General features: G+C 39.9%; 1 protein-coding gene across 1 annotated transcript in view; it reads left to right on the top strand.

Moving 5' to 3' along the window:
• LAMA1 (laminin subunit alpha 1) overlaps window positions 1–13,149 on the top strand; it is a 176,895-nt gene that overhangs the window by 63,681 nt on the left and 100,065 nt on the right. Inside the window, exons 4-10 of the mRNA XM_033178301.1 lie at window positions 906–1,148; window positions 2,581–2,760; window positions 5,449–5,538; window positions 7,436–7,553; window positions 8,870–9,048; window positions 10,053–10,158; window positions 12,529–12,689. Of these exons, the coding sequence (XP_033034192.1) occupies window positions 906–1,148; window positions 2,581–2,760; window positions 5,449–5,538; window positions 7,436–7,553; window positions 8,870–9,048; window positions 10,053–10,158; window positions 12,529–12,689 (1,077 nt within the window). The remainder of the gene's footprint in view (window positions 1–905; window positions 1,149–2,580; window positions 2,761–5,448; window positions 5,539–7,435; window positions 7,554–8,869; window positions 9,049–10,052; window positions 10,159–12,528; window positions 12,690–13,149) is intronic.

Raw genomic sequence — 13,149 nt, 5'->3', positions numbered from 1 at the left:
GCCATTTTACATTCCCACTGGAAATGAATGAGAATTCCTGTTGCTCCACAGCCTCCCCAGCGTTTGGTGTTGTCAGTGTTTTGGATTTTAGCCGTTCTGGAGATGTGTAGTGGGCTGACTTTTTTCTCATATTTAGATGTGTTATCTCCAAATCACTATAAAAATACTTTTAACACTACTGTTAATGTAACATAACACTAGTATCTTTCAGGATCCAAATAAAGACACCGGAAACAAGAACAAGCTCTTGTGTTCATACCAATATTGTTAATAATAATAATACTACAAATTTATTTGTACTTTTTGAGTTTATTCTGAAAGCAAATGCTACTAGGAGATTATTCACAAGACACATTTCTGATTAACGTGTATGAGCAGTTATACTCCAGAGCTTCGATTTTGGCAACCAGTGTATACCAGTTCTCTCCAGATGCACTTTTGTTTTTAAACAGCTGCTACTGATTCTATTTAAAAAAAAAAAAATTATTGTATATATTTAAGGTATACAACTTGATTTGATATACATATACACTATGAAAGAACATCCATCACAATCCAGATAACTAATATATTTATCACTTCACATAGCTACCCTTTTGTGTATATGATGAGCATACATAAGATCTACCCTTTTAATACATAAATTTCTAGTATACAGTACAGTATTGTTATCATCCATTGTATCTCCAGAACTTATTCATCTTGCATAACTGAAACTTTGTATGCATTGACCACCACCTCCCTATTCCCCTCTCCCCACAGCTCCTGGCAGCCACCACTCTACTGTCTGATTCTAAGTTCAACCATCTTAGACTCTACCTTTACATGAGATCACGCAGTGGCTCTCATTCTGTGCCTGGCTTATATTGATTCTGGATTGAGACTTTTCACTGTCTTTGTTTCAGGTCTTTCAAGTTGCATATGTCATCATTAAAGCTGCCAATGCCCCTCGGCCCGGAAACTGGATTTTGGAGCGTTCTCTAGATGGCACCACGTTCAGTCCCTGGCAGTATTATGCAGTCAGCGACTCAGAGTGTTTGTCTCGTTACAATATAACTCCAAGACGAGGGCCGCCCACCTACAGGGCTGATGATGAAGTGATCTGCACCTCCTATTATTCCAGATTGGTGCCACTTGAGCATGGAGAGGTGGGTATCGTGCCCGCTGCGGCAAGATCTGTTTCCTCATCAGAGTCTCCCTGTCTCAGATGTTAGGACAGCCATTGTCATGGCCAACATTAAAGACGCAAAATTGATTTCTCTTAGTACAAAACTCTTTAACATAGCTATCTAGCTCTATTTAAAGTGGCCTTGAGTCAAGTCTGTTATGAGTAATTTCACAAACAATATAGTTTACCTTGTTGACTTCTTCTCTTCAAGGAGGCTCTCAGTCTTCACTCTGCTCTGATTTAATGACGCCCTTGGATCCTCCTTCAGAGCATCTTCCCCACAGCACCCTGGCAAGAACATTTGTTGAAATATTAGAGAGCTAAAATGTCCCCCAAAGTTGTAGTTCTCAGTTTTCTCAGTGTTCTCCTCGGCAGGTGGTGAGCGCTGGAGACTCTTGAAGTCTTGCAGCTTAGTCCCCAGCATGCCCAGATTGTATACACTTCCTTCAAGTCAGGGTATAATGAGACACAGCCCATTCTTTAGTAGCACCTGGCTCGATGAGATCAAACTACAAAAACTCTCCAGTGCTCTTCACAGCGGGAACTCTGCAGCGAGCTGTGTGTGGTTTCAGGGACAGAGATTAATTAAGGTAGCCTGTATCATTCAGGCTTTGTGGCACTTTTTCTTTGTTCTTTTCGAAGCCTATTCATAACATTTAAAATTTGCTTCAGAGAAGATGTAGCCCTGGGACAGATGCTTAAATATTCTAACCACATGGAGAGAAACAGTTCTCTTAAAAGATTTGCAGCATTAATGCCATAATGTGATGAATGCTGCAGTCTTTGTTCTTCACATTGGAGTCTGGTTCCACATCTGATCTTCGGCAAGTGAGGGTTTTCTTTTATATCAAATTTTAAAGTTTGAGACCTAATTTACATTCAGGAAAGCATACAGATTTTAAGTATATAGTATATCTGAGTCACTGAAATAGATAACTTCAATAAACTGAAGGCATTGAGATCATGGTAATTCACAAGTAATTAACGAATGTTAGACATACTTTTACAAGAAGCTCGTTGTTTTGTTTTGATTTTAGATAGTATCTCTTAAAGATCTGTCCTGACATTAGACAATCAGGGCTATGTTTTTGCATGCTTAAAATTGACATTTGTGGCCAGGTGCAGTGGCTTACCTCTGTAATCCCAGCATTTTGGGAGGCTGAGGCAGGCGGATCACCTGAGGTCAGGAGCTCAAGACCAGCCTGGTGAACATGGTGAAACCCTGTCTCTACTAAAAATACAAAAATTAGCAGGAGGCTGAGGCAGGAGAATTGCTTGAACCTGGGAGGTGGAGGTTACAGTGAGCCAAGATCGTGCCACTGCACTCCAGCCTGGACCATACAGCAAGACTCCATCTCAAAAAAAAAAAAAAAAAAATTGACATTGGTCTATTTTGATGCTTTCATCTTCAGATTCATACATCACTCATCAATGGCAGACCAAGCGCTGACGATCTTTCACCCAAGTTGTTGGAATTCACTTCTGCACGATATATTCGCCTTCGCTTACAACGCATTAGAACGCTCAATGCAGATCTCATGACTCTTAGCCACCGGGAACCTAAAGACCTGGATCCTATTGTTACCAGACGCGTGAGTATGGGACGGCAGTCCTGCCACTATGAAAAATTAATTTTATTTAAGGAAACTATTATTTTTCTTCTTTCTTTTTTGGTTGTTCTTTCCCCCACATGTTGGCCTTTTTTCTTGCCGGTGGCTATATCCTTATTTCATGTAAGATTGCTATGTTGTTACAGATGCTGCCTTTAGGTGATGGACCAAAATCGTGTCCTCAGGTCCCTCACCCACCCTGTCCCCATAGTACCATAATGTGGTGAATGTCATGGTCTTTATTCATCACATTGGAGTCTGGTTCCACATCTGATCTTCGGCAACTGAGGATTTTCTTTCATAGCAAATTTTAAAGTTTGAGAAATAATTTACATTCAGGAAAGCATACAGATTTTAAGTATATAGTTAAGTGTATAAGAACTGGTGTCACAAAAATCTTCATATCCCTTCAATAACCCAGGAGTGGGATTACTAAGTTATAGGATAGGTGGATGTTTACCTTTTTAAGAAAATGCTAAACTTATATAAAAAGTATTTGTATCCAGCTGGGTGTTGTGGCTCACATGTGTAATCCCAACACTTTGGGAGGCTGAAATGGGAGGGTCACTGGAGCCTGGGAGTTTAGGACCAGCCTGGGCAATAGAGGGAGACCTCAACTCTATTTAAAAAATAAAAATAAAAGTAATTGTATCCGTTTTGTAGTCTGACCAGCAATGTGTGAGAGTTCTGGCTGCACTACTCACTCTTAGATATTTAGTGCTATCAGTCATTTTTATGCCGGCTGTTCCTGTGTGCATGTATTGGCATTTTGTGATGTTAATTTGTGTTTCTCTGATGACTAATGTTGACAATGTGCTTACTAGTATACGATCAGATTTTTTTGTCCACTTTTAAATTGGACAAAAATAAGCCTCCTTGTTACTGACTTATAATTTTATTTATTTTGTGTATGAATCCTTCATCAGATATGTATATATTGCACATATCTGTTCTACTTGGTGTTTGCTTCTTCACTTTCCTGTGACTTTTGATGAGCAGAGGTTTTGTGATGAATCTCAATTTACCATTTTTTCTTTTAAGATTAATGCTTTCTATGACCTCAAATAATATTAGCTTATCCCACATTTACCAAGATATAATGGTACGCTTTCTTTTAGTAGCTTTATAGTTTTTGCTTTTACATCTATAATTCATTTCATATTAATTTTTGTATTTGATGTGAGGAAGGAGTCGGAGTTTTTTTGTTTTTTGTTTTTTCCTATATGTATGTGCAATTGTTCTAGTACCGTTTGTTGAGAATATTTTACTTGTTTTGGGGTCCTTGTTGAAAACTATTCAATCTTATTATTGTGGGTTTATTTCTGGACTCTCTACTGTTCTATAGATCTATTGGTCTATTCTTGTGCCAATAACAAGCTTTCTTGGTTACTGTAGCTTTATAGTAGGTCTTGAGAGGTCAGGTTTCTTGTATTTCCTTATAAATTTTAGAATCAGTTTGTCAATTTCCGTAAAAAAAAAATTAAGCCTGCTGAGATTTTCACTGGGATTCCATTGATTCTTTAGACCAATTTGGGAAGAATTTGAGAAGACATTTTAACAATGTTGAGTCATCCAATCTGTGAACCTGCTGTAACTTTTCACTTATCTAAATCTTCTTTAATTCCCCTTGGCAGAGTTTTATTGTTTATTTGAAAAGGTCTTGTTCAATAATGCTCAATAATGTTCAATAATGAAAAAAGAAGGCCGGGTGCGGTGGCTCACACCTGTAATCCCAGCCCTTTGGGAGGCCTAGGCGGGTGGATCACGAGATCAGGAGATCAGGGCCATCCTGGCTAACACAGTGAAACCCCGTCTCTACTAAAAATACTAAAATTAGCTGGGCATGGTGGCGCATGCCTGTAATCCCAGCTACTCAGGAGGCAGGAGAATAGCTTGAACCTGGGAGGTGGAGGTTGCAGAGCCGAGATCACGCCACTGCACTCCAGTCTGGATGATAGACCACTGAGACGCCTTCTCAAAAAAAAAAAAAAAAAAGGCACACATAGTAAGACTAAACTGTTATTATTTGTAGATGACATGGTTATGTATGTAGAAAATCTGCAAAGCAACTACCAGAAATAAAAAGTGAATTTAGCAATGTTACAATATACAAAATCAATAAACAAAAATGAATCACATTTTTAGTCACTAGCAATGAATAATGGAAAATGAAATGTAAAAAGAAGTCTATTAACACTAACATGTAAAAACATAGAGAAGTGGTGAGTGCATTTCTTCAGAGGAAAGCACTTTGTTCTGTTAATGTGATTGACATTTCTTGATTTTTGTGTGGTAGACTAACTTTGCATTCTAAGGTAACTCTTAGTTGTTCATGATCTTTTCAAGAGAGTGCTATATTCAATTTACCAATTTTTTAAGGATTTTCAATAATGAGTTTTGAAAGAATACTGACTTGGTTTAAGATGCAGCCAAGTTGGGGAATTCTTTTAGACTTCTTTGGGTTCTGATGAACTAATTTGAGCCTAATTTATTTTAATTGAGCACAGGATTCTTTGTGCATGAAATATAATTTTTAAATGTACATGTAATTATATTTGAGATTGCCAATAAAAACTCTTAAACCACATGAGATATTTGTTGGTGTGCCAACATTTTCATGTCACTGAAATCTAGGTTTTAATTTTTGTTCATGACTTTCTTTTTCCTTAGTATTATTATTCAATAAAGGACATTTCTGTTGGAGGCATGTGTATCTGCTATGGCCATGCTAGTAGCTGTCCATGGGATGAAACTACAAAGGTGAGTTGTAGTATTTTACATTTCACTAAAACTTCAAAAAAGAAATTATGCCTATAATATCTGCATTACTCTTTTTTATTCAAAACAAACATGAAAGGTATAAAATTATGCTGCAAAAAACAGATGTTCAGAAGTTTAACTGGTATCATTTTTAAACAATTTCATTTTGCTTCGGAGGATACGTTTCTTTTTTTTTTTTTTTTTTTTTTTTTTTTTTTTTTTTTTTGAGACAGAGTCTTGCTCTGTCGCCCAGGCTGGAATGCAGTGGCCGGATCTCAGCTCACTGCAAGCTCCGCCTCCCGGGTTCCCACCATTCTCCTGCCTCAGCCTCCCGAGTAGCTGGGACTACAGGCGCCGCCACCTCGCCCGGCTAGTTTTTTTTGTGTTTTTTTAGTAGAGACGGGGTTTCACCGGGTTAGCCAGGATGGTCTCGATCTCCTGACCTCGTGATCCGCCCGTCTCGGCCTCCCAAAGTGCTGGGATTACAGGCTTGAGCCACCGCGCCTGGCCCGGAGGATACGTTTCTAATTAAGTCCTTGCAATGATTTGTTTTATGTGATAAAATATCCCTAACATAAAATTTACCATTTGAAAGTGTACAATTCAGGGGCCTTATGAATTTTGAAGCCCTTCTGTCTATAAGAAAGTCAAGCAAAAAACGTGCAATTATAAATTATGTTTACATTTTTTTTTTAAAGAAGGGTTTTCTCTTCCTATTTTCTCCCCTTCCATTTTGTTGGTACTAAATCAAGATTTAAAAGGGGCATGGTGGCTCACACCTGTAATGCCAGCACTTTGGGAGGCAGAGGCAGGTGGATCACTTGAGGCTAGGAATTTGAGACCGATCTGGCCAACGTGGAAAACCGCATCTTTACTGAAAATACAAAAATTAGTGGGGCATGGTGGTGTGCACCTATAGTCCCAGCTACTCAACAGGTTGAGGCAGGAGAATCGCTTGAACTCGGGAGGCGGAGGTTGCAGTGAGCTGAGATCATGCTGCTGCACCCCAGCCTGGATGACAGAGCAAGACTCTATCTCAATAAAAAAATTTAGAAAAAGATTGAAAAGTTTATCTGTTTTAGCATTACATTAAATGAATAATATGACATCTTCTTTTATTTTTTAAAATTTTTGTTTGTTTATTTATTTATTTATTTATTTCGAGACAGAGTTTCGCTCTTGTTGTCCATGCTGGAGTGCAGTGGCACAGTCTCGGCTCACTTCACCCTCCACCTCCCAGGTTCAAGGGATTCTCTTGCCTCAGCCTCCCGAGCAGCTGGGATTACAGGCACGTGCCACCATCCCCAGCTAATTTTTTGTATTTTTAGTAGAGAGGGGGTTTCACCATTTTGGCCAGGCTGGTCCTGACATCTTCCCTTTTAAAACACTTATGTGAAGTTACTTCTTATTTTCTTCTAATCTTTGTAATTCTTTACCTCTTGAATAGGACTCTTCTATTATCGATGCCAAAAAATATATAGATGAACACTAAGAAAATTATTAACAGGAGCTTCTAAACTCTTAATGTCCATGCATCTTTTTTAAAAAAGTTTTTATTAGCTAAGTCGTATCCTGGTTTTGCTTTCTTCCTCTCTACTTCTGTTTGTAACAATTACAATTATAAACTTCTGTTTGTAACAATTACAAACAATTGTTTGTAAACAATTATGCGGTGATTAACCCTGTATAGGTCCTTCTCAAGTGGGCAAATACTTCTGCAGGTTGTTTGTATATATTGGCATCTAAAAATTAAATGCCAGCTTGCTTTGATGATATTCATATATCCTCTGTTGTGAGGTCTTGCCACATATTTGACAGATAGGTTCTTGTTGTCATGAAATTAAGAAAAATAAGCAGATACATTTTCTGATCCAGTTTTGGCTTCCTTATTGTACAGAAACTGCAGTGTCAGTGTGAGCATAATACTTGCGGGGAGAGCTGTAACAGGTGCTGTCCTGGGTACCATCAGCGGCCCTGGAGGCCTGGAACCGTGTCCTCTGGCAATACATGTGAAGGTCAGTATACTTAGAATCTGAAGGTCAGTGCACTTTTCCTCTTAATACGTCTAAGTTTATGATGTCTTAACAACTTTTATAGTTAGCAAGTAACTTGTTTTCTTAGAAATTTAAGTAGTTTCCAAAGCTGCAGAGTATCTTAAAATTTTTACTATTGTGGCCTAAATGTAGCTTTATGGGTTTGCTGTTTTATCTACAAGTCCCCCTTCCCATATAGTTTATTATTCTGTATTAATTTTATTTTAGTTTTTGTTTTTGTTTTTTTACCGTGGGATCTGCCAGGTTGTATATTCCGTATTGATTTGGATTTAAGTTTTAAATAGGCAATATATTCACAAGAGTCCTACATCTAACAATATGTAAAAATACGTAGTAAAAAGCATGACTTCCACTTCATCTCCTTCCTTTGCACTTTTTATTATTTTCTAGTATGTCCTTCCTAAAATTGTGATGCATATAAAGCATACGTTAACATATCCCTCCAGCCAATACGGTTCTTACGCAGAAGACAATGTACTATGCATGCCATTGTATACATTGCTTTTTTTGTTTGTTTTTGAGACAGAGTGTTGCTTGCTGTGTCGCCCAGGCTGGGGTGTAGTGGCGCGATCTCAGCTCACTGCAACCTCTGCCTTCCGGGTTCATGCTTCATGCCATTCTCCTGCCTCAGCCTCCTGAGTAGCTGGGACTACAGGCACCCGCCACCACACCTGGCTAAATTTTTGGATTTTTAGTAGAGATGGGTTTCACTGTGTTAACCAGGATGGTCTCCATCTCCTGACCTCGTGATCTGCCCACCTCGGCCTCCCACAGTGCTGGGATTACAGGCATGAGCCACGGCACCCGGCCCAGATCACTTTTTATATTTAAAAATGTATCGTGAAATTCTTTCCATATTAGCAATTAGAAATGCTGTTTTTAAAAACACTTGCACAGAATTCCGTTATACAAATGTAGTATAATTTATTAAACAACCACCTATCGATGGTTATTTTGATGGTTGTTAGTCTGTTGTCCACACAAACAATTATGCAGTGATTAACCCTGTATAGGTCCTTCTCAAGTGGGCAAATACTTCTGCAAAATGTAATCCCAGGAGATGGTTTCCTGGGTCAAATGGGTACGTGCATTTATTATTTTGCTATTAATAGCTCTTCCCAATTGTCTTCCATAATATTGCCCATATCTTACAAACATTACTTATTCTAGGATTTTAATTTGATCTAAAGTCATAGAACTTACTTAGGGAGGTTGAGAGTTTTCTTTGTATAAGACATGCTACATAAATGAACTGAGATGTTAAAATATTCTCCTAGCATGTAATTGTCACAATAAAGCCAAAGACTGTTACTATGATGAAAGTGTTGCGAAGCAGAAGAAAAGTTTGAATACTGCTGGACAGTTCAGAGGAGGAGGGGTTTGCACAAACTGCTTGCAGAACACCATGGGAATTAACTGTGAGACCTGTATTGATGGATATTACAGACCACACAAAGTAAGAGTATTTCTTTGCCATTGCCGATCATCATCTTCCCCAGGTAGAAAAGAGACTTTGTCAAGTCTTAACCTCTGTATTGGAGACTTTTGTAATGTTTCATTTATGTCCTTGTTACGCTAGTAGTGTTATATATATAATATATATATATATATATATATATATATATATATATTTCCTACTCTATCTGTCCTGCTTTTCTTGCCCAAAATAGGATGTCAGTCATTGTTATTTAACTTGAATTTAGGGGCCCATTAGCTATGTAATCTTGGGTCATAATACTAACTACAGATGTGAAAATTCGGCCATAACTAAAGCAGCTGTCTCTTGACTGTAGGAGGTGCTCAGCCAATCTTTTTTATTTTTATTTTTTGAGACAGAGTCTCGCTCTGTCGCTAGGCTGGAGTGCAGTGGCGCGATCTCGGCTCACTGCAACTTCCGCTTCCCGGGTTCAAGTGATTCTCCTGCCTCAGCCCCCTGAGTAGCTGGGATTATAGGTGTGTGCCACCACACCCAGCTAATTTTTGTATTTTTAGTAGAGACAGGGTTTCACCATGTTGGCCAGGATGGTCTCAATCTCTTGACCTTGTGATCTGCCTGCCTTGGCCTCCCAAAGTCCTGGGATTACAGGCATGAGCCACCATGCCCGGCCGTGTTCAGCCAATCTTTAATTGACTCAATATGTAGTTCTTACATGGGTTCTTACGGTGGTCTTGTTATAATGTGGCTCTGAGAGACAGCAGAGCGAGGGGGACTGGATAGCAGGGATAATGGAAAAAGATGCCACTTTGCTAATGGTACTAACTACTGTCACCATCAAAAAGATGTTTGGGCTTCCTGGCTTGAGATCACCTTATCTTCCTGAAACCTGACTCCCACCCCCATGCACAAAATCATCGTAATAGTCCCATCTTGAGTAAAAAGCCAGTACCTTCTTATTGATACTATTGCCAACATTGCTGTTACTTCTAGTAAGAGAATCCAGGGCAACCTCTGCCTTTCAGGTGTCTCCTTATGAGGATGAGCCTTGCCGCCCCTGCAACTGTGACCCTGTGGGGTCCCTCAGTTCTGTCTGTATTAAGGATGACCTTCATTCTGACTTACGCAATGGTAAGCACTTGATTCACTTTTGTACTTGTAGTTGATTTTGTGTGTGTGTGGAAGATGTGCACATACTGGAACTATTACCATGATATAGCCAGTTGGTAACATGATTCTTTATTGATTCTTTTGTTCACCAAGTATGTATCAAGCACCTACTATGTCTCAGGCAGTTTTTGAGGACCTGGGAATATGTACTTCACAAGGTAGTCAAAGTCCTTGCTCTCAAAAACACTAAACAAACAAGTACATGGGTAATGTAATGCCAGGTTGAGAGGTAGCGTCATGGACATAAAGCAAAATTAGGACTCATGAATGGAGGGAGATGGGGTAATGAGGTGACAATGTTGGGGTGATGAAATGGCGTTTGAGCAGATAATTGAGCATTTGATGAAAGAAGAAATAAGGCTCATTTTAAAGCCATGTGTGTAACACAGTAAATAGCAATTGCTCTGCTTAGCTTTTAGAAGACATTCGGAGGGCTTTTGCATACATCATCTCAGAGCAAGCAAGTCTCCCATCCCGTTAACTTGGTAAATGTCAGAGTTATTTCTTTCCGTTTCCAAAACTGGCAAATTGACTTGCAAATACCAGGGTCTCCTGAATAGGTTGCATCTGTTCAGAGACTCCTGTGACCCCATCAAGGTCTTAGCCGCTGGCAGTTAAAGTGGATATTGACCAGCAGGGATGGATGGGACCCCCAGCAATGGGGAGGGTAAATTACCCAACCAAATTGATTCTGACGTGCAACTGGTGAGGGGATGATAATGATGATAATGAAGATGACGATGGTGATAGTGGTGGTGACATTTACCATCAATTGAGTTCATTTAAAAATGTATATCATTTAAACTTTTCTTTTTTTTCTTTTTTTTTTTTTTGTTGAGACGGAGTCTCGCTCTGTCGCCCAGGCTGGAGTGCAGTGGCCGGATCTCAGCTCACTGCAAGCTCCGCCTCCCGGGTTTACGCCATTCTCTCGCCTCAGCCTCCCGAGTAGCTGGGAGTACAGGCGCCCGCCATCTCGCCCGGCTAATTTTTTGTATTTTTTTTAATAGAGACGGGGTTTCACCGTGTTAGCCAGGATGGTTTCGATCTCCTGACCTCGTGATCCGCCCGTCTCGGCCTCCCAAAGTGCTGGGATTACAGGCTTGAGCCACTGCGCCCGGCCACATTTAAACTTTTCAACCACAGCAGATAGAAATTACTTAACCCACGTTACAGGCAAGGAAACTGTAGCTCAGAATAGTTAAGAAACGTGCCCGAGATCACACAGCCTGAAGGTTTCAGAGCTGACATTAAAAGCAAAGATAGTGCTTGCTGCGCTCTGCCACTTGCGTCTGTGCTTTTTATTTTTTACAGTTTTATAGTTTACAACGATGCGGTTCTCCCATTTGAAGTCTACAATCCATTGTTTTGGTGTATTGGTGCAACCATCACCACAATCTGAGTCGAACATTTTCATCACCCCATAAAGAAGCCCCTTACAAACTGGCTGTTACTTCCTACTTTCCTCCAGCCCCTCCTCCCAGCCCCTGGCAATCTTTAATTAGCTTTTTCTTTGCAGATTTACCTATTCTGAACATTACATAGAAGTGGAACCATATATGTTGGTTTTTGGTGACTGGCTTCTTTCACTGAGTATAATGACCCTTTTTCAGGATCATCCATGAACATTACATAGAAATGGAACCATATATGTTGGTTTTTGGTGACTGGCTTCTTTCATTGAGTATAATGACCCTTTTTCAGGATCATCCATGTCATAGCATGTATCAGTATTTCATCCCTTTTTATTACCAAATAATATTTCATAGTATGGACATACCACGTTTTATATATGCATTCAGCAGTTGATGAACATTTGAATTGTTTCTACTTTGGGGCTATGATGAATAATGCTGCTAGGGACACTCATGTACAAGCGTTTTGTGGCTGTGTGTTTTCATTTTATTGGCTGTTTACTTAGGAGTGCAATTGCTGGATCTTACGGTAACTCTGTGCTTCAGATTTTGAAGAAGTGCCAAAGAGTTTTCCAAAGTCACTGTACCATTTTATATTCTCAGCTCCCTCTGTGGATGTCATCTCTGTCTTCTTTCTTTAAACAAAGAATTGGCAAACCATGGCCTATGGGCCAAATCCAGCACACTGTCTGTCCTTTTGAATATAGTTTTATTGGAAGAGAGATGTAGCCATTTGCCTGTGTATTCTCTATGACTGTCTTCAAACAATAATGGCCAAGCTGAGCAGCTGCAGATGATTCTCTGAGGCCAAAAAGCCTAAAATAGACCCCCTCTGACCCTTTACAGAAAACGTTTGCCCACCCCTGCTTTAAACCTCTTTTGCCTTCGTGTTGGGTCATTGCCATTGTTGTCTTTCTAGGGAAGGGGCCGGGTCAGTGCCCGTGTAAGGAAGGCTATGCAGGAGAAAAATGTGATCGCTGCCAACTTGGCTATAAGGATTACCCGGCCTGTGTCTCCTGTGGGTGCAACCCAGTGGGCAGTGCCAGTGACGAGCCCTGCACAGGGCCCTGTGTTTGTAAGGTAAGTGGGGAGGTCAGAGATACCCCTGAACTTCCTTTGAGCTTCTCTGGAAAAGGAGTGTTTTCCATTGGCTCCAATGATCAGTTCTTGAGCAAAGTGATAAGGTTTAAGCAGAACTCCCCTTGCCCCTTCTCTCCAAGCCACACCGAGTTGGCTGTATTATATATGTTTGGACTTACGTAGGCATCTGGCTTGCTTTTTTTGTACCTCTGGTAATGGTCATATGTTCCAGAGGCATTTCTGTCACTTCTTAGAGGACGCCATGCACTGCATACCTTTATACTCCCACCTCCCTCTGTGGGTCTCATCTCTATTTTCTTTCTTTAAACCAGCACTTGGTAAACTGTGGCTCGTGGGCCTAATCCGACACACTGCCTGTTTTTGTGAATAAAGTTTTATTGGAACAGAGCTGTATCCATTTGCTTGTGTATTTTTATGACTATTTTCAACCAATAAAGGC

Source organism: Trachypithecus francoisi, unplaced genomic scaffold (genome assembly GCF_009764315.1).
Source record: "Trachypithecus francoisi isolate TF-2019V2 unplaced genomic scaffold, Tfra_2.0 Lachesis_group19, whole genome shotgun sequence".
Classification (NCBI taxonomy): Eukaryota; Metazoa; Chordata; class Mammalia; order Primates; family Cercopithecidae; genus Trachypithecus; species Trachypithecus francoisi.
This window is presented reverse-complemented; position numbering and strand designations above follow the sequence as displayed.